Source organism: Mustela putorius, unplaced genomic scaffold (assembly GCF_011764305.1).
Source record: "Mustela putorius furo isolate JIRA1106 unplaced genomic scaffold, ASM1176430v1.1 tig00003834_pilon_pilon_pilon, whole genome shotgun sequence".
NCBI lineage: Eukaryota > Metazoa > Chordata > Mammalia > Carnivora > Mustelidae > Mustela > Mustela putorius.
This window is the reverse complement of record NW_025421987.1, coordinates 90,715,141-90,741,695: the sequence shown is the minus strand read 5'-3', so window position 1 is coordinate 90,741,695 and position 26,555 is coordinate 90,715,141. Positions and strand designations below refer to the sequence as shown.

The 26,555-nt window shown below is 38.9% G+C and overlaps 1 protein-coding gene across 7 annotated transcripts in view; it reads right to left on the bottom strand.

Annotated features, from left to right (window-relative positions):
* Window positions 1-26,555, bottom strand: part of LOC101683223 (interleukin 1 receptor accessory protein) — a 135,804-nt gene that overhangs the window by 35,391 nt on the left and 73,858 nt on the right. For all 7 annotated transcript variants that reach the window (XR_198939.3, XR_006609192.1, XR_006609193.1 and 4 more), the window contains exons 3-4: window positions 15,277-15,562; window positions 11,406-11,592 (exon numbers count right to left, since the gene is read on the bottom strand). Coding sequence is in view for 4 of the 7 variants with exons in the window: in XM_004745261.3 (XP_004745318.1) it covers window positions 11,406-11,592; window positions 15,277-15,562 (473 nt within the window). In the remaining 3 variants the exon portion in view is untranslated. The remainder of the gene's footprint in view (window positions 1-11,405; window positions 11,593-15,276; window positions 15,563-26,555) is intronic.

Below are 26,555 nucleotides of genomic sequence, written 5' to 3'. Positions count from 1 at the left end.
TTATTTTTCATTTTTCCACATTTGTTTAGTGATTATATTAATTTGGGAAGCCAGCCACTCTGATAATTGAGGTCTCATGTTAGGTGCCTGGTTTCAGTGTTTGTTGTTGTTGTTTTGTTTTGTTTTATTTTGTTTTTTCTCTCTCTTTTTTTTAAGGTTTTATTTATTTATTTGAAAGAGAGAGAAAGAGAGTACAAACAGGGGGAGGGACAAAGGGAGAAGCAGACTCCCTGCTGAACAGGAAGCCATCCAGACAAAGGGCTCAATTCCAGGACCCTGGGATCCTGACCTAAGCCAAAGGCAGCCACTTAACCTACTGAGCCACCCAGGTGCCCCTGGTTTCAGCATCCTTGATGGCTCTGTTGAATCTCTCTATTGGTCACTGACAAACATTTTTGGCATTTCCTTCTACTTATCTCATTTTCTTTTTACAATTCAATATTACAGACTTCAGAATCTAAAATGAAAAGATATTTTATAAGTCTTATCAACAGTTATTTATTTCTACTCCAAGTTATGCTTTTATATACTTCTACTGATTTGTAAAATTTGGAGATTGAAATACCTCACTCATCATAACTGGGATCCGGGGCACTTGGGTGGCTCAGTGGGTTAAGCCTCTGCCTTTGGCTTAGGTCATGGTCTCAGGGTCCTGGGATAGAGCCCTGCATCGGGCTCTCTGCTCAGCAGGGAGCCTGCTTCCCTTTCTCTCTCTCTGCCTGCCTCTCTGCCTACTTGTGATCTCTGCCTGTCAAATAAATAAATAAAATCTTAAAAAGAAATTTAAAAAAAACAAAACAAAACTGGGATCCTGTTCTGGCTCTCTGAGCCTCACTAATTGGCTTATATTGTTTTATTTGTTGTTGTTGTTTTTCCTCTCAAAGAAAAAAATACATCAACTGTCCAAAAATTACATGTGGAACATTCGCTTTTAGAAAAACTTTTTTTTTAAAATCATTAATTAATCTATGACAAAAATGAACTGGGTTATGCCCAAGGTCCTTTAGATCTCGAAAATTCAGGAAGGTTATTATTGACTTGTACTTTAGATTTACTGTATCTACATATGTAACTCTGATTCTTGAATATGTAAGGTTTTTTTACTTCAATTCCTGTAGCATGTGTTTTGAAATATGACAGTTACACTGAGTGGCATATTTTGCAATCCTTTGTCATAGGAACTATGTCTTTTAAGAATATCGCTACACTTTTGACTCATGGAGATGATCATCAAGAGGAAGCTGTTATATGCTCAGTTATTTTCTGAATGCAATTTATCTTGTTTTGATAAGCAGTGTTTCTAGACACTTGTCACATCAGCAAAATATTTCAATCCTCGTAGGTTATCACAAAGTATAAGGCCACAGAGACCTGTACTCTTCTAATGAATTTATGTCAGATTTGGTTTAAATTGAGTTTAGACTATCTATAGAACTCTATCTGATTTTTGTGGCACCTTTCATTTAAACAGTTCAAAGCTATTTTCTTCTCTCATTTGTTAGCTTAGCTGTTCTTAAATCCCCATGAAGTAGACAGATCAGACTAAATATGCTCTAGTTTTGCAGGTGAAAAAAAATAATGAGACAGACAGATAAAGAGATATTCTAGATAACACAGAGCAAAGCTAAAGCTCAGTTTTCCAGACAGATGAACAAAAGTTTTACACTAGCTTCTTAACTAAGAATGAACACCTCTCCTTGGGCTGGAAAAATTGCATGGGCACATGTATTTACATGCACTCCATTATCCCATCTGACCTTTATTCCAAACTTAGCAAGTCTGGAATGCTTTTATGTTCATTTTATAGATGAGGGTATCAAGGCCTAGAAAGGTTAAGGGATTGCCACTGTCATAGAGCTAGGTAGTGTCAGAGCTAAAATTTACATCTGGATCTACCTGTTTTGAGGCCCTTGTTTTAAGTCCACCTGACACTGTCTCCCTACCCTATCCTGTGGCCCTGCACATATCCCACACCCAGGCCAGCCCCAGTGTTAATAGTGTGCTATGTCTCTATCACTTAGACGAGGTGGATTCCCACAATTCATGATAAACTGGAAAACATACTGCTCCGGATAAGAAGTTAAAAATTACTACTGCCCTTGTCAACAGCACTTCTTAAGAATGTACTAAAAGAAACTTATTTCTTTGACTTATCAAGTATCACTTATGTGAAAACTATTTAAACACATTTGATTTAAGATTTATAGTATGTGCTACAAATATGAAGAAACACCCCTAACTCAAAGCCTTTTCATTCATTCACTCATTAGTTCATTCATCCTTGATTATGAATCATAAGCCATGTACCAGGCCACTGTTTGAGGTTCTAAGAATATAGGATTGAGTAAAACAAAGGGTCAACTCTTATGGACTTATCATGAACAGAGAAACAGAGCAAGCAAGGAAAATGGTACAAAATAGCTGTGTGTTGATCTCTTGCTAGCTCTCTTTTTTTTTCTTTCTCTTAACTAAACCCATGAGCATGAACTTGAAATTCGGGCTGGATATGCTTAAGGGTATTCAATGGGCCCGTGAGTCGATGGTGTAAGTATGCTTTCTTGTGAGATTTTCTCTTTTTTCCAAAAAGGAAAAAAGAGCTGCTTTGTCTAGAAAAAAAAAATTTTCAAATTAAGGAATATTCCCAAAAAAATTAATGGAAAAGTTTCAGGTCTGATCTACTATTCAGAAAAAGCTGGCCACTCAAAAAATGTAAATTAACTAGTTTTAACCAAAAGAAGTATAAAGAAAAGAAATACAAAAAAGCCACTTCAAAGTTATTAGAGCTATAGCATGTTGGAAAAGGATATAAAATAAATATTTTACATTCTAAGCATGCACGTGCATGGCAGGGGTAGATCTGGACATTGGTGAACTATAAATAACCATTAACTTTAGCCTATCACATGTGATGAACTCTAATTCTTACAAGCAGTTGCATCTCTAGACCCTTCGGCACACGTACCTGAGACACACAGTATGTTTTTAACCACAATAAAGTATTCCTAAAAATAAATACTGCAGATTTCAAAATCATTTCTTTGGAATCAAGGGGGAAAAAAAGATTTGAACAAAAATCTAGATATCCAAAGAATTAAAAAAGAAAAAGTTTCCAAATACAATAAATGATTACTGGTAAGTTGATTTCTACTGTGAAGCAAACACTCGTCTGAGTAGAAAATAAGTCATCCACTTAGTTGACCAATCAGTTCCTCATTTTGAATTCAAAAGAGAGAAGTTCGACAGGAGATAAACGTTTCTAATACGTAGTGGTAACCATAGCAACCTACCGCAATATATAGGTAAAGAACAGCACGAGAAATGACTCTGAGATCTTTGAGAGGAAATAAACCGCGTGCTGAAGCATGGGGGGGTGAGTGGGGGGACGTTGTGACTAAAAAAGGACAGATATTTCCATTCAATAAACCTACAACTTTTAAAGAATTGTAGGAGGGCACAAGAATGGAAAAGGTATGGTTCCTGACATAGAGGCATGCGGTCTAGTGCAGAATTGCTACAAATACGATCAGAAGCATATTGGGGTGGGGAAGTGAGGGAAAAGATTAAACACAAAACATTTAGAAAAACTTCCTGGAGGAGGAAGATGTGGGTCTGATTGTTAAATGGCAAGTAGAATATCACCAGCTATGTGGGAGGAGGGGAGACTTGGGGAAGTGATACCCTAGACATGGGGAAAATGTGAAAAAAATCCCCTGCATGGGATGTCTGCCTGGCTCGGCTGCTGAAGAGTCTGCCTCCAGCTCTTGAACCCAGGGTCTTGGGATCCAATCTTGCATCAGGATCCTTGTTCAATGGAGAGCTCTTTCTCCCCCTGCCTACAGTTCCCCGGGCTTATGCTCTCTCTCTCTATCTCACTCCCTGACAAATAAATAAATAAATTTTTAAAAATCTCCTGTACTTTTACAGCATTTTACCCTCTGTGTTAGGCCTTAACCAACTTTATGATCTCTTTCCATGCTTATTTCTTCCTCTAGAAAACTAACTCCCAGGGGTATGTGGGAGGTGGATGAGTACTGTTACCTGCATGGGCAGCAACTTGCCCAATAATTAGCACATGGGAAATGCTCAGTACATTTGTGTGGTAGGTTAGAAATATGAGAGAAGGAAAGACACAAGACATGGTGTTGGAAGTTCAAGAGGTATGCACATGATAACAAGAAGATGAATACAAGGATTGTAATACATGGGATGAGGCAGTTGTAGGATGGACAGGGAAACCGGGTGAGGATACAAAATGAGTTTGAGATATAACATTAGAATAGTTACGAATATCTATCGACATTTTTGCACCCAAGATTAAGTTGCTATGAAAAGCATCTTATTTGTTCACAAAGTCTTCTCAGAGTTCTATCCACCAGTCACTTCCAATGAACTTCAGAATTACATCATCCATCATCCAGTGTTTACACAACAAACACTTAATAAAATCCCTCCTGTGTGACAGGTACTGTGTTAGGAGCTGGGCATACTGCAGACAGTAAAAACAGAAATGAACCTTATTCTCATGTAATTTTCCAATCCAGTCCAATTCATTCAATTATTGAATCAGTTCTTAAATACAAAGTATATTGGCCTTGTTTTGGGTTGTGTGCTTGTTATTCAAGGGATAGAAAGAGGTCACTACCCAGTACAGAAGAGAGAAATGCAATCATTACAGTAACAAAGATGAGGTATACCTTGAGTGCTTTGACAATACAGAGTGGGTGATTCATTCAGCCTAAGTCAGCTACAAGATTTCTCAGATGCTTGAATGGGGTTCAAGTTTAAAGGATGGACCTTAATCCTCAGAAGTCCAGAGACTATACATAAAATGCTATGTGTACATATGCATACAAATAATTCAACGTGTATGGCTTGGAAAGAAAATATGATACATACTTCCTTTATACCAAAGGTTAAAAATCACTACATTGGGACTACAGAGAAAGGAAAGAGATAACCAAACTAAGATGTCGATCAGATTGAAACAAGCACCTTAAAATAAAGTCGATTACATAGACCTTGGACTAACCTAAAAATACATGCCATGCCAACAAGAAGGCCAAGTTTGGCATTGTTTCAGACATGTTTGAGATGGTACTATCTCCGAAAAAGCAAAGGTTTTCAATTTTCTGAGAGGTTTTTTTTTTTTTTTTTTTGTTTTGTTTTTTTTTAAGATTCCATTTATTTATTTGACAGAGAGAGATCACAAGTAGGCAGAGAGGCAGACAGAGAGGTGGCGGGGGCGGGGAAGCAGGCTCTCCGCTGAGTAGAGAGCTCAACGTGTGGCCCGATCCCAGGACCCTGAGACCACGACTGGAGCCGAAGGCAGAGGCCCAACTCACTGAGTCACCCAGGCGCCCCCTTCTGAGAGATTTATAAACAATATCTGGCCAATTCCGATTCATGTCACTGAAAGTTAGAGGTGGAGGCATTATTCTAATTTTAATGATCACACTGAGTAAAAGGAAAACCAGCTTTTTGCAAATTGAGATCTGGAATGATATCTATCCTGCTAAATGGCAGCTGAGAGCTTTTCAGCAGCTGCTATCAAGGTAATATCCAACACATCCTCTAAAGTGGTTCCTCTGATCCTCAGTAAGAAGGGGAAAATTGCCTTTGTTTTTACAAGTGCCTCTGGAGAAAACTATTGAAATATCTAGTTATAAAAATGAGAACAAGAAATGATCCAGTAGTATGAAAGTCAGGATGGCTCACCATATTCTAAAGCTTTTGCCTCTGAGCAAATCCAATAATAATTGTAACAACAACAACGGCATCACACTTACCTGTGTCTTTATGTCTATGCATTCAGAAGACCCTATGTGAATAAACATGCAGCCTCCAATTTATACATGTGTTGTGTTTCAAAAGTTCTTTTATAAGCTGGCTATTTGAAATTCAGTAAATCACTTCCAAACCATGGTTTGGTTTCCAGGCTAGTAACAAAACCTGGCTCATTTGACAAACATTTACAGAACATCAATTTAACTCAGAGGATTGTCGAACTAGGGACTATGAATTCTGGCCCAGACTGAAGAACTCTTGGCCATGTAGAAAACAGCAGGACAGAAGACATGCAAAGAAGAAAAATTCAAGCCCATCCCATTTCTCCTGCAATTCTTAAAGAGAAACTTCTGATTTTCTGTTCCCACCAATCCCAGTTTTCTGAGCCCCTTCTGACTTCCCTGAGTGATCGAGCCACTGGTTCTCTTATGGCCCCCAGTCTCCCTTGTGACCTAGCCTGTGTGCAAAGCTGGCTCTGTCCTTCAAAGCGCCTCACACTCCAGAAATAAAGATTGAAGCACCCTCCCTGTGTCATTTCTGAAGAGTATTAGCTTTGGAACCCGACAAAAGTGTGTTCCCAGATTCCCCCATTACTGGCTGGACTGTTTCCAGTAAATTATATAAAATAATTTAAAGCTATGGGACCAGGAAAAATCTCTCAACCACTCTGTACTTGAGTCTTCTTAATGATAAAATGGAGAAAATGACAGACCCTACTCAATGTTGAGAGAATTAAAATAATCAAAATATTTGGAAGAATTCCTGTGCTCAGTAAAAGTTAGCTATTACGGTTTACCTCTCTGAGCCTCTGGTTCCTAATGATATCGACTCTGAAGGATGTGGTGAGTATTACATATAACATATAAAGTACCCAGTACAAGGTATTTTACTAGGAAAATGCAAGAAATGTTAGTTTCCTTTCCCTTTTCTCAATTCATCAGTTTTCACCCTCTGCCAACAGAAAAACAAATTTGCCGGAACTGATTAATGTGTCTTAACTCTCGCAGTTATTACTAAAAGAAACTATTTCTCCAATGTCAAGGTAGGGAATTCAGCTGATAACAATGGAAAGAGAACTACTGTAGGAGAGCCAGGATATCCATGCAGATGCAGGAGGTGACTGTAGAGGGTAGGAAATAGAAAGCAATGTCATCCCTGCTATACAGGGATGGGAGAATCCCCCTGCCAAGAACCCTGATTTTGTTCCCAAGACTGCAGAACTCTCAGGATTAAAGGTATCAGTTGATTACTCCAGGATGGAGAAATAAAAAGCAGCACATCAATAACAACCTTTCCAGAATCAGAGAATAGGAAGGATGTCTTGTTACTGGTTGTCCTCTTAGTCACCTGAACATTGTTGGGGATGTGCCATTGCATTTTCACTGCTATGACTTTTTTTCTTGATTTTTCTATGTTTCTTGTCTTCATTCACCCTATGAACATTCTCTCCAGATTTTGACTTTAGCCCTTATCCTTTATGATTTTATTTTGCATTTTGTCTTTTTCTTAAAGGATTCAACTATCACAGAGATGCATCCAATTCTTTATCTCCAGTTTTGATTTTTCTTCTACTCTCCAGACCCATATACATGTAACCACGACCTATAGGTTGCTGCTCCCTAGAGATCTCACAGATATCTCATTGCCCCTAAACCACTCCTCCTCTGCTGTCCATACCTTGGTTAATAGCACCAACATTCATCCAACCAGAAAAACAAAAAAAAAAATCTAGAAATCTTTGAGGACATAGAGATGGGAAAGTCATAACTTCAACCTCAAGAAATAGTCAATCTCACAGGATACATACATGTACATTTCTCCCTCTTCTTAGAACCAACAATTAATTCTCTTTGGTACTCATACGGAAATTAGAATTCCACTTTTTAATAAGAGTAAAAATTCTTATTTATAAACTTGTCTGAATTAAAGTGTAGGATCTTTTTGGAACTATGCAGGGTAGGACATATATCTTATTCATCACTGTGTTCCCCCAAACCCCTGACATATTGCACCGAATACAATTGATCTTTAACAGCTGTTGAATGTATACATGGATGACAGTGAAACAATAAAGAAAGTGAAAAGTGACATGGAGATAGGCATAAATAAGTTGCTTTGGAATTATATTAGGGAAAAAAATATTTCTAGCTGGAAAGAAGAGAGAACATTCCATAAAGGTGGTAGAATTTGAACTGTTCTAAAGAAAGAAGAGGGGGCCTTCCAGTTAGGTATGCATCAAGAAAAAGGGAAAAAAATAGAATATATAAGGAAATAAAATTAATTTTTTTCAGACCATTGAGTATTCAAAGTATAGGAAAAGTGAACAGGGTTAGAGATGAGAGAACTCAATTGCAGGTAAAGAGAAGAATATTTTTTTTAAATTGGAAAATGCATTATACTTATTAATGTAAAATTGTTAATATTATTCTTTTAATCATTTTTTATGCTGTCTGCTATGGAACATTATGATCATAGAATATACAATGATCAACTGTACCTGTACCTAGCCTCAAAAGTATAAATTCAACCTATGTCTTATTTCATCTACACCCACTCACTGCACCCACCCAAAATTATTGTGAAGCAAATCACAGACATTATATAATTTCACTTGTAAAGATTTTTATGTATTTCTCCAAATGACAAGACCTTGTCTTCGGCAAGCATAACTATAGTATTATTATTTAAAAAGTGACAACTCATTGTATTATCAATATTCTGTTTTCAGAGTTCCCTGGTTTTCTCATAACTTGCTCTATAGCTTGTGTGAAGAAAACACAATCTAATTAAGGTCCATACATTGCAACTAGCTGTTATGTATCTTAAGTCAGTCTTTCTATCTCTCTTTCATTTTCTTTCTTCTTCCTTCCCTCCCTGTCTCTTAATCATTTTACTTTAGCATAAAATATATACAAAAATCACTCAAATGTATGCACAAGTTCATGTATTATTATAAAGCAAATACTTTGTAAGCACCACGCGGGTCCAGAATAGATTGTTATTGGTCACCCCTGAAGGCCTTCCACATGCCCCATGTCAATCACAGCTCTTTTCCTCCCCCGTCAAAGTAGCCACTATTTACACTTTCATGGTAAAATCAATTTCTTATTTTTCATTTATAATTTTATCACCTACATGCCCATCCTTAGACACTATAGTTTCATCCAATGTTAAATGTGTCTTACGTGTCTCAAAACCTACACATTCCCACATCATGCCTTTCTTTTCCTTGTAATTTATTGGTTGAATAATCTAGGACATTTGGCCTATAGAATTTTCCAGTCTGGATTTTGCTAACTGCAAACTCATGGTATAGATCAATACATTCCTCTGTTCTCTCTATATCCTGCAAAATGGCAATAGGATCTAAAGGGTGTTTTGGGTTTTGTTTTTGTTTTGTTTTGTTTTGTTTTTCAGACTCAGGTTTAATCCATTTGGCACAATTATAAAAGTGATATTTTATTCTTTCATAAGAAGGAGTATGTCTAGCTATTCCCTTTCTTATGATGGTATCAGTCACTGATGCTTCATGCTCAGATTTATTAGTTCATTAGGGGCTGCAAATGATTATATACTTTTATAAAAACACATTTCTCTGCACTATTTCATTACTCAGTGCACATTTCTTACAGTAAAAGAAGAATAAATAGCTGATTTTTTCCCTTTACTCATTTTCAAGATAACAAATTGATTTCCTATCATCCACTAAATGTGACCAATTATTTAAAAATATCATTATGAACTTAGGGATTTAAATTTAATTCATAAGATTCAACCCATTGTGATTAATAACTTTACTGAAGCTCAAATTGTTCCATTATTGGCCAATGGAAAACTCTTAAAGTTGGCTCCTAAGTCATTTCATTAATGACTTAAACCATTAGATGCTAACATTTTAAACTATGATTATGAATTGCCTATTTCTTCTTTTAAATCTGTCAACTTTTGCTTCATGCAGTCAGACACACTGCTGCGAGGCACATATACTTGTACTATTTTTATGACTTTCTGATGAATTGACCCTTTTATTATTCTGAAAAGTCCTCTTTATCTCTGGCAATACTCATTGTCTACAGTCTACTTTATGTGTTACTGGTATATCCATTCTAACCTTCCTATTTTTATTCATCATTTATCTTTAATTTTAAATTCCTTCTCCTTTCTACTTTCTGTTCATCTCAAGGCATTATCTATCATGTTCATTTGCTGCTATGTCCCTCTTAGTTTTAGCTTCCTTTCTGAATGACTTATTTCCATCTTCCTAACTTTCTAATTTTGGATGTTTCTAATTCTTATTGATCTATGTTATTATTTCACATCTCATTTCTTAATATCTTTTAGCTCATTTTTTAACTAGTAAGTCACATTATATTCCTCTGGCATGCTTCTTTTTTTTTGGTAGAAATGTTATTCTGCTTCATATTCTCCTTTTTCTTCTCAAGTTTGAACGGGATTTTACCTTGGTTCTTTTATTTTAAAGTTTTATTTTTATCTGTTTAGAGAAAGAGAGCACATGTGAGCAGGGAGAGGAGAAGAGGGAGAAAGAGAATCCAAAGCAGACTCTATACTGAGCGTGGAGCCCGACATGGGGCTCGATCTCAGAACCCCAAGATCAAGACCTGAGCCCCCCAGACACCCGTATCCTGGCTCTTTTTGTTATTAATTTTTATGTTAAATGTGTTTTTTTTCTGGGCTTTTGAATTTGGCAGGATTTTCTAACTTCACAGAGCTCCCTCTTCCAAACTACGATCTTGAGATTTGTTGAGTCTGCTGCTTCAGAACTTCTTACTATGGGCCTCTTGGACTCATTCTCTGTTAGAGAGTAAAACTCTTCCTAACTTCAACTCTTGTTCTCAAACTGGCCCACCATACTTTACAGTAAGGATCGCTGGTTCCTTGTTCTCCAGTCTAGCAGGGACCACATGATTTCCATCTGCCCCTCTTCCCTAGACACTGATTCTATATGTGGTTTGTTTCACTTATGTCATCGAAAGTGATTCTTGTGGCTAACTCATCCCTGAGTTTGTTCTAAATGTTGTCCAGTAGTTTTTAGCTTTGGCATATGTGGGTATGTGAGGAGATTAAAAAAAATAATAATAAGGCTGCTCCCACAGGTGCCATCTTCCAACATCTTCGTTTTTGACTAAATACTTGCCAAGTCTCTCAGATGTGGAAGAGACCACAGATGGGCTGTGCCCACAAATGAGGATAAACATGAGAACACACACAGATAGTAGAATACAGTGCTGACTAATCAAGGAGCTGACATTCACCAGATGAGCGAGCAGCTTCTGACCTCACTTAGCAGTGAAAAGAGCAAGCAGGCATTTCTCAAATGGTATCTCACAGGGAGTTAATAGAAATATGGTAGTTCTAGTTGTCCAGTGAATGTAATTTAGGAAATGGTGAGTTGAGACAAAGCATTCTTCACCACTTCTTCAAAATGGAGCACAGATAAATAAAAATGGCACAAAGTAAAGACGTGGTAAAAGATTTGCATAAAATTATTAAGGAAGAAATAAAAAATCTGACGAGAGAAATCTCAGTTTCAACATTAACTGAAGAGTCAAGGACAGACATTGCCATTTTAGAGAGCATAAGATGCTCCTGAGTTTGCTTACCATGTACCAAGTGATGGTTGGTTTGACAGTGGAAGGAAAGAACCCATCTACATTTGGACATGTGATCTTCTGAACACCATACTCTATATACAGCTTATGCAGTGGGAGTTTCATGGAGGAATTGAAGCAGCTGTCTTTCTGAACCACTTCCAGAGGAAATGCAACTTTGCTGCAGTATGTGGTGTTCCTGAAAAGAGAAATAGCCAATAAATGGGCAATTGCCTTTGCATTGGATTTGATGCAGCAATCACATGAAAATGAGCTAAGTGAAATAATGCTGCACATTGAGATTTCATTTCTATGTGAGTTCACATAGAAATTAAGTGCATTATGGAGGTATTTCCTCTACCAATTTGAGGTCACAAAATAAAAAACAGACACAATTAGCTACTGTTGATATATTAAAATATTTACATTTTAGGATGACTGGGCAATTGCATTTACATTTGAATGTCCACACAGGTCATTTAGTCTGCCTAGGGGGCTCTTCTCCTCCCTTATACAGGGGATAATTTTCAGCCTCATAAGATATATTCTCTGACTTAAAAAAAAAAAAAAATAATGGACAGTGGTAGGATTGATTTTTCTGGTTTCCAAAGTAAAATCTAGATGTTATCCTCAGAGGAATATTGAAACAAGAATACAAGTGGTACAATCCTGGAGGATGAATCTTAATTTATAGCCCTAAGACATCAATCAGTCCACCTTACATATGGAGGCTTTCCATGCCATCCTCCATGCACCCCATTTCTAAATTAGGGTTCTCATTCTCTGAGTACCTCAGACATTTCCTTGATTGACTTTATCATAGTCCAAACAAGGGCATGGTCACATGTAACTTCTTTTGTTCTTTGCATGTAGTACAGTGTCTAAACTTTCAGTAGGCACTAACTAAATGTTTCAAAAATAAATGGAATGGATGTAAAACATGCGTCCGTGCACAGGAAAACAATAAAGAGAACACAGATAATAAAAATAACTGATTTCTTAGGGTTATGGGTAAATGGGTCGTTCACTGCCTACCCTTTTTTGTGATTTCAATTCAAAGTGCCAAATACATATAGATATTCATTAAGTAATTAATTGAGGCTAACTACAGTGAAATGGGGGATGCATTTCCCTCGCAGGATGGGAAGAAGAGATGTTTAAAGATGACTTAGGACAATGATAATAAGGTGAGAAGGGACAGTGGCAGCTATAATCACCACCTAAAAATAGCAAAAGGTCGACCAGGTGGAAGAAGTATTCTATAGGTGGACATTATACAGGGGGTAATTTTCAGCTTCATAAGATATATTCTCTGACTTACAAAAAATAATGAACAGTGGTAGGACTGATTTTTCTGGTTTCTAAAGTAAAATCTGGATGTTATCCTCAGAGGAATATTGAAACAAGAATATAAGTGGTACAATCCTGGAGGATGAATCTTAAATTATGGCCCTAAGACATCAGGCCTTTGATTTTACACGGGTCAGTTCAAGGACATTCTCCACTTAGGAATCGCCTCAGGACTGTGGGAAGCTTCTGGTATCTCCACAAGACAAGCTCACTTCTAGATTTTCTTTAGGGACAGAGAAGATAAGCAGACAGGTAAACTGAAGAGATGGCCATCTGGAAATTGATAAATCACACTAAAGGAATACTCAGGCTTTAACAGCCATGCTGCTCCCATAATGTAAAGGTTAGAAAAGTTTGAGGAAGAGCTCTAGATAAGTAGGAAACAGAAATAGAGTTAATGAAACACTAAAATGCAGAGAAGAGAACAAGGTCATCCAGAAAGCTACTGATGACGCTTTCCCAGCTATTTCTGATGTCCACCTGTAACAGATTAACAATTTCCAAAGATGGAAAGGAGATTTTAGGCTGCTTTTCTCATTGGGTGGATACAGATGCCAAAGCTCTCAGACACAGAGTGACGTGCCTCAGGTCACCAGCTGAGTAGCATAAGGGCTGGGATGCCAGCCTGGTTTCTGTGTCTTTCCTCCCATGCTCTTTCCACTATAATCTGTCTTAACTTCTCCTACAAAGCTGTCTTGGGCATAAAGAGTGGACAGTGCTCTTTGGAAGCCTACAAACTAGTCTAGAGTTCATTCCAATAAAACTAAAGAATCAGGTGAGATCCTCAAAAGGGCCTTCAGAGGTTCCAAGGGACTCCCAAGGCCACAATAATGAAAATGCATTCTGTGACAGAGAAGTCCTTTTTCACTTAATCGTAACACAGCTTGGCTTAAATACATCAAAATGTAGTCACATTTCTCTATCAGAAAATGGTCAATATCCATGAGAGACAAAGGACATTCAGAAGACCGTGTGGGACTATCTATTCTTGTGTTATTCTATGCTGTTGTATCGTTTCATCATTCAGCCCTATTGTTATGGGCCGAATTGTGTTCCCCAAATTCATATGTTGAATCCTTAACCTCCAGTAATTCAGAATGTGACCATATTTGGAGACAAGTCTTGAAAGAGGTGATTAAGGTAAAATGAGTATGGTGGGCCCTAATCCAATATGATTGATATGCTTATAAGAAGAGGAGAATAGGACAGAGATGATGCAGGGGGTCAATCATGTGAAGAGACGGAAAGAAGATGGCGGTCCACAAACCAAAGAGAGAAATGAGACCAACCCTGCCAACACCTTGATCTTGGAATTCTAGCCTCCAGGACTGCAAGAACACAAATTTCTGGTATTTAAGCCACTTTTCTGTGGTATTTTGTTTTAGTAGCCCTAGCAAACTAATAGGTGCATACTGCACCTATTAAACAGTAGAAACTGTATAAAAACAAAACAAAAACAAAAACAAACCATAATCCACAAACCAGATGGGAATTTAAAAGACAAAGTAAGTCTTGGAAGCTAAAAGGGGACCTTGGGAAAAGAGTAGCCAAAGATCCAAGCCTTAAAAATGACTATTCTTTAGAGGGGCCTCAGTTGTTGTTGTTGTTGTTTTTCCTTCTAAAGATTTTATTTATTTATTTGACAGAGAGAAAGAGAGAGCACAAGTAGACAGAGAGGCAGGCAGAGGTTGGGGGAAGCAGGCTCTCTGCTAAGCAGAGAGCCCGATGTGGGGCTTGAACCCAGGGCTCTGAGATCATGACCCGAGCTGAAGGCAGAGGGCTAACCCACTAAGCCAGTCAGGGGCCCCAGGGCTCAGTTTTTAAAAGCTTATTTATTTATTTATTCATTTATTTTCAGAACAAAAACAGTATTAATCTGTGGTAATAGAAGAATAGGTATATTATGGTTTAAAATGCAAAATCTATATGAATTTTCAAGATTCAACAAAGTGGATTTGAAAGAAATTTTGCAGTATTTGTGGGGTTCTTTGGATTATATTCTTAGATTCCCAGTGATATGGTGTTTATTTGCTTTGAAAGGCAATTTTGGTGAAAAAGTTTGAAAGGTATTATTCTAAATACATTTGGTATCTCCCAAATATTCTTCTTCCATAAGGCATCCTAAGGCTTTCTTCTGTATCAGGGACATCGGAAGATGCCATGAACAACAGAAATGAATGGGTTCTGCTCTCTACTGTGCTCATTGTGTAGGGAAATAGATACTTTCCGGTGAGGCAGAAATGCAGGCAGGTTCTAATATCAGGGAAAAGGAAAAAAATAAACAAGGCTCCATCATTAGATAATCCTGATATATGTCAGGGTTTGAAAAGGAACTAGTTATGGAGAAAGAGCTCAAGAGTGCAACCGTTTTCTCTGCACACCTCTTGGGCAACATCTGCTAATCCACTGAGGTGAGGTGTAACTCTTTCTAGATGTTTCCTTCCCTGCCATAGCTTCATAGCAGATGCATCCTCCAGAGAAAAGCCCAAGAACGAAAGGGAAAAGAGAAAGTCCCCACCAAGAATCAGGCTACCTTAGCATGCAGGTGTAGTTGCCGGTGTCGTTGAGGAGGGTGGGTCGGAACCAGAGCACATCTTTCTCCTTACTAATGCGGTTGTCAGGGAGACGGAAGTTAATTGGCTCCTCCAGGTCCCGGTCCTGCCTCGTCCAATACCAGATCAGAGTCAGGCCAGCTGAGTGGGCTGTGCTGTAGTTGTATTTCAAGAAGTGTTCAAAGAGTGGGCACTTGAGGCGAGCTGGCTCATCTTCAAACACTTGGATCTGCCTCATGGTATCTAGTCCCCAGTCATCACAGCGTTCTGGAACGATCAAAAAGGAAAGAAAGGGCTAATGAGTCACCTCATGTTAAAGGCCTTCTCAGGACACCCAATCTTTTCCAGGAACCCCCCTGTCTGGTGATGTTCAGTAACCTCTCTGTAATAATTGCGTGGAACGGGCACTGTGGTATGAAGAAATGATTTCTGTATCTTCCTTTAGCATCTTTTCATTACCTCTTAGATAATGACTTGATCTGATAACTTGAGCTTGTCGTGCCCCATAAGGTATGGGGGAGAATCTCACCTGAAAAAGAAATCATGTGCTCTTTCGCCCTCTGGAGACAGAGGAGGTTCTGAGGAGAAAATTGTAACTGAAAAGATAACCCTCCAAGACTCTCGGTTCTTCCCAGGTCTCCTGATTTGGGGGCTAGATCTGCCCAGACAAAGATATCTATCTACATCATAGTCTCAGGAGCAAAACTATATATGTAATAAATAAAATGAAGTTTGTCACTAAAGTTTATGGTTGCATATTAAGACAACATTTTTGTGGCAGCAGATAATGGAGAGAACAATTAAATTTTTGGAAATTTAATTTTGATAAAAGCAAAGAACTGGAAGCTTTATGACTTGCAGAAGGATTTGCAAGCAATAAATCCCTACGTAAGTAATAGATCTCTGAGAAATTTAACAAACTGGCTTTTCTGAGACTCAACAAATTACTATTATTTATAATTCCTATGCCTTTAACAAGAAACACCTTTTACAATCCAATATACAAAGAAAGAATTGGAAAGATCAAAATGTTGTTCACACCAATACAAACGTGATAGTAATTTTTTAAATAAAACATCTATCTTACCAGATTCTTCAAATACATTTTCATTAAAGATATGAAGTTGCAGAATCAGTTCATTCGGTTTATAGGATATTACAACCACAGTTTTTCAGATACATAACGTTAGATGGAATATATACAACCACTTTCACTCCTTTCTGAAACTCCTTTCTGAAAACCAAAATAATGTTTTCAAGACTTAACCCCAAGAAAGAGCAAGAGCAGGAGAAAAGCTAGTAACAACATCAAAATTGACAAACTGTAACCAGTTCGGCCCATTTAAATACTTTGCTTTGTTTTGTTTTTCATCTATTTATACACCATGGCTTTCATCCTGTCTCCTAGAGCTGAGAAATGATATATTTTTATCAAATAAAAGAAATGCTCAACTGTTTTAAAAAATTAAAATTAATGGATAAATCCTCAACCTGTAGGGGAAAATTGGGGAGCACACCAAAGAGCAATTCAGAATATGGGGAACACCCAGAAGGAACTGCCAGCCTCACAATAAGGAATCACTATTGCCATTTGCCCATTATCTCTGGGTTCTCCTTCTAAGCATATTGTAAGAATCTACTTTCCTGCTCTTTTGGAGGAGAGCCCATGTGACTGAGTTTGGCCAATAGGATGTAGTGTCACTTGTGTTGCTATCTTAAGGGCTCGAGCATATTTTACCGTGCTCCCTTTTCTTCTGCTCTGACAAATATAAAAGTGCAGAGACTTTAGTTTGGGTCCCTTGATGTAAATAACATACAGCAAAAGAAGGAAAAAAAAAAGAAAAAAAAAACAGAAGAGATCTGTCAATTAAATAAGTTGACGAAAATAGACAACCCACAAAAATATTTTCTAAAATTATGGAAAAAGAGAAGATTCTAAAAACTGTTAAAGAGTAAGAAAAGAGACCAAAAAATGATTACATAGAAAAGACAGGAATCATGGGGCGCCTGGGTGGCTCAGTGGGTTAAAGCCTCTGCCTTGGGCTCAGGTCATGATCCCAGGGTCCTGGGATTGAGCTCCGAATCTGGCTCTCTGCTCAGCAGGGAGCCTGCTTCCTCCTCTCTCTCTCTGTCTGCCTCTCTGCCTGCTTGAGATCTCTGTCAAATAAATAAATAAAATTAAAAAAAAAAATACTTGGCTACCACAAGGTTTCCAGACTGGAAACTTTAAAAAAAAAAAAAAAAGAAAAGAAAAGACAGGAATCAGAATGGCTATGGGAATTTCGAAAAAACAAGACTAGAAGCTAGAAGATAATGAAGCAATATAGGTGAAGGGAAATTATATCCAAACATGAATCTAAATCCAAGGAAACAATCAGCTGTGAAGGTGATGCTTTCAGACACATCAAGACTCAGTAATTTTCCTTCCCATAAGCTCTTTATCAGGAGGCTTCCCAGGGACATGTTCCCAAAATGGGGGGGGGGGGGGGAAGAAGAGAGAAAATTATGGGATTGAGGAAGAGGGGATCCAATTCAAGAGAGAGGGGAAGGAATTCCCCAGAATAACAATGAAGGAGATCCCAGGCTAACAGCTATGCAGCAGGGTTTGAGGTGAACCAGTGTAAGTAAAAGGTAATAGAAATGTCCAATTCAAAAAAGAATAATTGTGACTAATAAATTATCTGATGAAATTAGCACTGTGGAAAATTATGCTAAAAGGCAATTATAAAGTATGAAAACAGTTACCCCAAAGGTCCAAATTAAAGTAAGCTTATGAAGTCAAGGCACTTAATAACTTCCAAAAATAAGGAAGTAAACATAATCATAGTTCATTAATATGTGAAGGCATACTCATTAAATGATTATTGATCTAACCAAATATTGTAGTATTATTAGCTGGAGAGGAATGGGTAAGGAAGGGAGAGGGGATGGCCATTTAAGAGAGAAAAACATCAATGAGATGTTTATTAACTATGGACTATAATTAAAAAGTGAACAAAATAGTGTCCAGGGTTGACTAAATGAAAAATAGTAATATACACAAGTTGATTAAGAAAATACAGATAGGAAATGCTAGAAGAAATAAATAAAATACTTAAAAGTGGTAGCTTCTGAAGAAGAGAGCTAACAGATGTGAGGAAAGTTGAGGCAGAAAGTATTTTTTATAAGCCTTTTAATATACTGGTCTTCAAAAACAAAATCTCCATGAATGATTTCCTTTGAACATCATTAAAATAATAATTAGGAAAAGAAAAAAGGAAGGTACGAGGGCATATCCATCATGCAACAAAATTGGCAAAGCCATTCTCAGTGTTTAACCATCCTAATGTATTTCTTCTCTATTAGGAAAAAAACCCTTGATTTCATTTTTTAATTCCAAAATTTGTATCAGTATGTTTTGGCACGACAGTCATTTCATTTTTAAATTATAAGATGATAGTTTAAAAAATAAAGAGAAGCATAGGCAGCTGGGCAGCTGATGGTGTCTGGAACTTCACCATATTATTTGTTATCTGAATAACAAAGATGCTATCTCCCTCTGCATTGCATAAAAACATTCTTTACACTGTTCCTAAAGGCACCTCTCTCAAGAGCTCTGCACAATTTTCCAAATCTGGATGATGGTAGAGGCAAGGCGATTAAATGAAAAATTATCCTCTTTCCTGCTATCCTACTCTCTAAGCTGAAGGCAGAGGCCCAACCCATAGAGCCAACCAGGCTAAGTGATTTAAATCAACACCACAGAAGTTGATATTTTTGTTCAACTACAGCCCCTTGAGAGAGCAATGGCATCTCTGTGGAGCTCTGCCCTAAGCAGTGGCAGAGATCTAGTCTCCTTCATCCTGTGAGGCTACCGTATTCAAACTTTTCTGGCCCTTGGGGTCTCCATGTGAGGGCAGGCGAAAGCGTCAGGGATTATGCTGGGAGTTTGAAGTTAAACCATTTCTGGCCTCATTCATTGGCCAGAACCAAAACAAATGGCCCCAGTTCAGCTGCTGAGGATATCCATGTAGAATCCATACGGGCCAAGGAAAACCAGGGCTCATGAATACTTAGACAGTCTCTGCCACTTCTGCCCTTGTGGTCACCAGAGTTCCATTTCATACTTCCTAAGTTGGTGAGGTGTCACACTAACTTGTGGTTGAGATGTCACACCAGCTCTCTGTTCATCTCCCTTTCCGCAGTGTGCATTCTCCTACTTTTACAGAAGAAAAATTGACCTGTCACTTATCATCTATCTTACTATTAATCATTCCCAGGATGGTAAAGACCTCCAGGGACCAAACAAAGTGACAATTTGTAATATTGGTGTCAGGAAGTCTCCTTTAATCAAAGCACCATTAACCCTCAGAAGGGCTTTCTCTTCCCTCCAGTTTACCAGTGTTCCTGTTAAGAGAGTCATGGCCCGAGACTGCTGTCTACTGGTCCAAGTAGGGGCGATCTGAATAGAGATAGGAGAATAGAATCCGTATGGATTCTACATGGATATCCTCAGCAGCTGAACTGGGGCCATTTGTTTTGGTTCTGGCCAATGAATGAGGCCAGAAATGGTTTAACTTCAAACTCCCAGCATAATCCCTGACGCTTTCGCCTGCCCTCACATGGAGACCCCAAGGGCCAGAAAAGTTTGAATATGGTAGCCTCACAGGATGAAGGAGACTAGATCTCTGCCACTGCTTAGAGCAGAGCTCCACAGAGATGCCATTGCTCTCTCAAGGGGCTGTAGTTGAACAAAAAAATCAACTTCTGTGGTATTGATTTAAATCACTTAGACTGGGGCGCCTGGTTGGCTCTATCGGTTGGGCCTCTGCCTTCAGCTTAGGACATGATCTCAGGGTCCTGGGATTGAGCCCCACATCAGGCTCTCTGCTTAGCAGGGAGCCTGCTTCCCCTCCTCTCTCTGCCTGCCTCTCTGCCTCCTTGTGATCTCTCTTTCTGTCAAAGAAATAAATAAAATCTTTTTAAAAATAAATAAGTAAATTACTGAGACTTGGGGGGGCATGTTGTTACAGTGACTAGCTTTTCTTATCTTGACTATTAAAAGATGGCAGAATTTTCCTTCTATAACATAATTCAGTAAGGCAAGCACAGACACATTTTAAAACAGTGTTTGTTATAGGACCTTACATACTAAAATTCAAATATAGATCAATCACCAAGATTTGGGGCTGATTCCTGAGACTTAATATCTTTTCAATCAATTTAAATGTGATTCATCTGAAAGTGGAAAAGAGATCATTACACCTGGTAGGTATCTCCTTTACAGAATGTTCCATGGGCCAAATGAACATATCTATAAAGTGAATCAGCCTCCATTCCATTAGGGACTGAAAACACACATACCGGTATTCCTAAACATTAGCCAAAAAAGGTATTGAGCTTTTCCTATAGGGTATTTGCCCATTTGGAATTTGTTGTGTGAGTTTTTAAGTTTCCCTCACCGGCCACCTGAGGGTATTTTTCAAAGCATTTCAAATTATTCAATGACAAAATAAAAATAAAATCTATGGCAACAGGCTGCAGTGTCATGTAATACCAAATTAATTATATGATTCACTGCAGGCACCAGCCGAAGAAAAGACTGGGGAAAAAGGCTGTGATGCAAATAGATTTGTCTCTAATAACAGCGAAGGGAATTTAGCAAGTTATTGGCAGAGAGAATTACCTTTTTGTTTAGAATGTCCTTTCTTACCCCATTGACTCCACAGTAGAAGTCCTCTCTAAATTGGCCTTCAACATGGGGAGCCACAAAGTCATCGTTTCCCTCGGCCAGAGGATTTCTTAAGGCTGAGGCTTGGTGGCACAGAGGACTAATGGAATGTGCAAGCCTCCCAAAGCCAAGTCACTGGAAAATCCAACCCACGCTCCTGACAGCAATTAGCATTTATATAGCAGGGTATACATTTTAACTAATTAATCTCACAACACCCTCTTGGGCTTTCATGCCCATTCCCACATTACATGCCAGGAAACGGAGACAGAGAGATTAATTGACTTACTTTTGCCTGAGTGGTAGCACAAATAAAAGCTGCCTGAACATAGATCTCGGATGCTTGTCCCAAATCTGTGCTCACACATTCAAAGCAAGATATTTCCCACAGGAAAGCTATTCATATATTTGTATTTATTAAATATTCATTCAGAACCTGCTGTGAGCAAGGAACTGTGCTGGGTGCTGGGGTAGAGAGACATGTAGACTTAAAAATTCAGGGAGCTCAGGTATAGAAAAGAAAGAGGAAAAGATTTAAATATTGAAAGACCTGAGGTAGAATTACATTCCACGAGGAATTATTTGCCATGGGCCCCGTATTTGACATATCACCTTGGACGGAAGCATTTTGTCCCCTCTCAGACTCAGTTTCTGCATGTGTCTCATAGTGCTGAATGGGGATTAAAGGGCGCAGTAGAATGAAAGGAGCTTAGTACCTATTAGGCTAAGTTCGCCTAATAAATCTGAGTAGGTCCCTACCTGTCAGGAAGCTGACAACCTGGGAAAAAAGAAAGACGAATACCTGGTGGAATGAACCAACTATTATAACAGACTTCTAGGCAGAGCAACAGCTATTATATGATTCTATTCTATTCTGTTGGGTGGGGGATGGGAAGGGTAGTCCTGAGATTGCATTGTGATCAGAAACAGTCCCTTTTTTGACATGCTCAACCGGAACTCTGTGTGCTTTAAAAACTGTCCCGTCGGTACATTCTAGGAATCTTACGTAGGCCTGAGGGCAGAGACTAAGAATCCTGGAAAGGCTGGTTTTATAATATATTCTTACAGTTTTGCTTAATTGTGTTTTTCTAAAGGTGTGCGTGGCTTCTCGGGAAAATTGAGCCTGGGACTGTGATCCAGGGAGAATCCAAGGTGTAAGCAATGTTGCATGAGTGGCAGGATGACAAAGAGTAAGGCAACAGGTTAAGAGTTGGTGAGTTTCTGAGGCGAGATACAGGGTGCCAGACACAGAAACACTAGCAGGAGCCCTGACAGAAGAGGCGTGTGGCACAGAGCCCAGAGAGCAGCACAATGGAGGATAACAGACAGGATTCAGAGGCAGGCTTTGACACCTTCTGGCTTTATTAATTCATTTAAAAACTACATACTGAGCATCCTGTCCTGCGGCAAATGCTAAAGTCGAGGCTCAGAATACACTGGGGAACAAAACAAGGTCGCATGGAGCTCACATAACACAGGGAGACTGACGATAAACAGTTGACACACTGAGTAAGAAATACACAGCGTATCCAGGAAGTAAGTCAATGGAACAAAGAAACACATAAAACCTGATAAGACAGATCAGGCATGACGGAAGGGGAAGAAGAAAGAAGGAGGAGCATGCAGTTTTAAAGAGGGTAGTCAGGGTAAGTCCCTCAGCCATTATGAACCTCCACTTCCCAAACCAGAAATTCAAGTTCATACTTGAATTTATTTGAATGTACTCTACTCTGTAGAGTAGTTATGAAAACTGAATGAGTCCAAGACATAAAGTACTATACCTAGCAACTGCAAAGTCTATGCACATATTACCTAAGATTAACCTGTGGATTGCCATTTTCTACGGAAAACACTTTCCTCACTCGGGTCTACTGAAGAGACTGCTAGACATGCCCATTTACCATGTGCACACACACACCCTTTTTCAAAAGTATGGGAATTTTTATCTCGGCACAGAGCCATTCAGGATAAAGGCTACATTTCCCAAGCTTTCCTCTCACTTGGAAGTGTTCAGGTGACATAGTTCTGACTAATGGGATACGTTTGAAATTTCATGATCCTAAAACCCCTTCTTGAGAGGTGCTCATGTCTTACTATGTTTCCGATGCTCCTGTTCCCATCCCATTTCTCCCATCCTGATGCTTGGAATATGGATGTTACGTCATGGACCAGGAGAAAGAAGGCCACACTTGGAAAATGGTGGAATGGGAAAGTGAAGGGAGTTACATAAGGTGCTGCCTCACCAACCCTGAGCTTTCTAGCTCTAGACTTTACATGAGAAATAAACTTCTGCATATCCTTGCTCCTTCGAGCATGCCCATAACCTACCAGTGTCACCAGCAGCTTGTGAGCTTGTCAGAACTGCAGATCTTCTGCCCTGCCCAGACTAACAGAATCAGAATCTGCAGTTGAATAAGATCCTCAGATGATTCCTAAGCCCATTAGCATTAGCTACTTATTAGTTTAAACCACTGTTATTTTCTGTCTCCTTCTTCACAGCTAGTCATCATACTAAAGGATAACAATCTTATTTCATCTGTTCAAGTCAGCAAGTTGTTGACCACCTGGTAAGTCTACCTCTTTGATGGACTACATGTAAAAACATATATTTGCTTTTTGTCTCTCCATGGAAAAAATATTTTAAAATACCAGGATAATTTTCCAGCAATGTTATGTAGTGAAAAACCAGTTAAAAAAAAATTTCCTAGAGTAGGATGTAAGTAGAAAAAATACCATTAAAACAGATTTCTTTCCTTTTCTTTTCTTTTTTTTTTTTTTTTAAATTCAGGGAGAGCTACTCAAGCAAAGGTCTAGAAAGTGTTTCTGAAGTTCTGTGGTTATCAACTAAACTATCAAAAGAAGAGAGAGGAGTTGGGGTGGGGGAGGAAGAAACCGAGTGGCTCTGAACATCCATCAGACATCCTCATGTCGCTTGTGCTGTTCAACAACACTGCGCTAATAACTCGGCAGATGGTTTTCCTGGACCAGATAATTAGACATACCTTACTCCCACCAAAAAAGGGAGTTTTCTTGATTGAGTAATTTGAAGAAAATGAGAAATAGCCCTGAGCAGATGATAAGATTCGCCAGATAAGGAAAGAATGCCAAATTCAGAAAGCTGGTTGACAGGGGCAGGGGGTAGGGGATCCACAAGCCTTAATTTTGCAGGTGTCATCAGAGTTTGTTCCCGACTGTGTGACACTCCTCCCTGCGGCACAGGACATTCATCTTGATGCTGACCTGAAGACTGCTATTTTATATCAATTGAAAGGGGTGAGTCTGGGGGCATCTGGGTGGCTCAGTCAGTTAAGTGTCTGCCTTTGGCTCGGGTCATGATCCCAAGGTCCTGGGACTGAGTCCAGCATCAGGCTCTCTGCTCACCAAGGGGGTCTGCTTCTCCCTCTCCTTCTCCCTTTGCCCCTCCCCCCTGCACATGCATGCTCTCACCCCAATACATAAATAAAATCTCTAGAAAAAAGATGGGGTGAGTCTGGCCAGTTTAAAAACAAATGAGGAGAAAATAATTACCAGGCAAACATGAAAACAAAGAAAATAGTGAAAAGGAAGAGGTTAAAAAAAAAAAAGGAAAATGAACCTTCATAGACAAAAACAATCTATGAAGTTTAAATTCAGAATATATACCACTGTAGGTGCTACTTAAAGGTACAAAATCAAATTATCTAAAGCATATCTGAGAGTTGGGGTAGTTCAGAACCCAATTATCATTGCAGGACCAGTACACCCAGAGCTCTGAACAGTTTGGTGTTCACACAATCTGTCATGTAGAGGTTCTTTTCTCTGAGTTTGTGAATGTGAATGCCATGCTTCACAAAGTTGCCCTCATGTCTAAGGACCTGAGGAAAATACCCTGGGGTCTCCAGAGAGGTTTCCAGTCCCTGGGTCTAGAGGAGCTGCGGAAGGTCAGCAGGCTCTTCCTTGTCTCCATGAAGTCAGTCCACAACCGGTTTTCAGAGCTCCAACAAAAGCACCCTTAATCATCATGTGTTAATGTCCAAGGAAGGTCCAGCAGCCCCCCTCCTGCTGCTGCACACAATGAGGAAGAACATGGCATAGCATCATCTAATAGCTACCTACAAACATCTCTGTTTCTCTCATCAAACTTGCAGCAGGGGTTAGCAGGCTAAAGAATGGATTCCGGGTGTGCTGCCTCTGTATCATGGTGCCATTATTTTCTTTAAAAAAAAAAAATCACTGTAATGAGCATCCTCATGTGGCTGAAGGGAATGATTTTCTTTGCAGGGCTGTTGTGACAATAAATAAACTGGCTTATGTCAAGTGTGGCACAGTACACTGGGGAAAGTCTAAGCAGTCATTAGCTGGTTTTTATGCCCCCCCCAAGCAATTTTTTCTAATCCATGATTAAGATGTAAAGATCCAATTACTATTCTCATATAATAATCAAGCAGCCTTTCACTCGCTATTTTAATTATTACATAATATTTATTCAGGGTCCTATGAATGTCAGCAGCCATAAACAACAAAATGTAAGAAAAAACATGGTCTCTTGCTTTCAGATTTCCATTCAAGAATCAGATTGTCAGCATTGGAGGTAAAGTTACTTCACCCTTTATCATAGAATCATATGGGTCTTAGAACTAGTCGTAGCTCCCAGGGCCAGAAGAATAGCTGGTAATATCCCATCCCACAGCAGAGTGAAGGAAGCTAAGAGAAAATAAAAACAGGTCTGAGATGGGGCCAACAATCTAGGATAGAGATGGGGAGGGACCAAACCAAGTCTCTTATATCCTGAAATGACTTTCCCGGTGGCATACACAGTAGCTGGTCTCTGGAGTCTGACAATCCCAGTTCAAACCCTTGTCCTGTCACTTGCTTCCCATGTGAGTACATGCAAGTAAATTAAATATTCCCACGGTCAAAGAAGGCAGATCTGAAGATTAAATGAGACAGTGCTTTTAAAGTATTTAGCAAGAACTGTTCAGTGGTCCTCATTATTATTAATATTACATTCCTCTCTTAATTCTAAACTGAGTGTATCCAATTTCAAACTGAAAGTGACCCAGTAAATGTTAACATTTAGCCTACGGGGGCTTACCTCTGACAAAGTGTTTGAGGGCATTAGACCACAAGGCAATTTAAAAAACATTTAAAACAACCTTTTTTTTTTTTAAAGATTTTATTTATTTGACAGACAGAGATCACAAGTAGGCAGAGAAGCAGGTAGAGAGAGAGCAGGCTTCCTGCTGAGCAGAGAGCCCGATGCGGTGCTTGATCCCAGGACCCTGAGATCATGACCTGAGCCGGAGGTGGAGGCTTTAACCCACTGAGCCACCCAGGAACCCCAAAACAACTCTTTCATTTTATGAATGGGGCAACTGAGCCCAGAGAGCTAACTTAATAAATGATGTTGAGCTCGTGAGTGGCAAGCACAGAATCACTTCTTTTCAACCCAAATGTCATGTCCTTTCTATTATATCATCTGGGCAAAATAGATATTTCAAATACGTATCTGCAGAAATTATCTCAGTTGGTATTGGGAATGTAAATAGTACAATATTATATTCTGCTTCA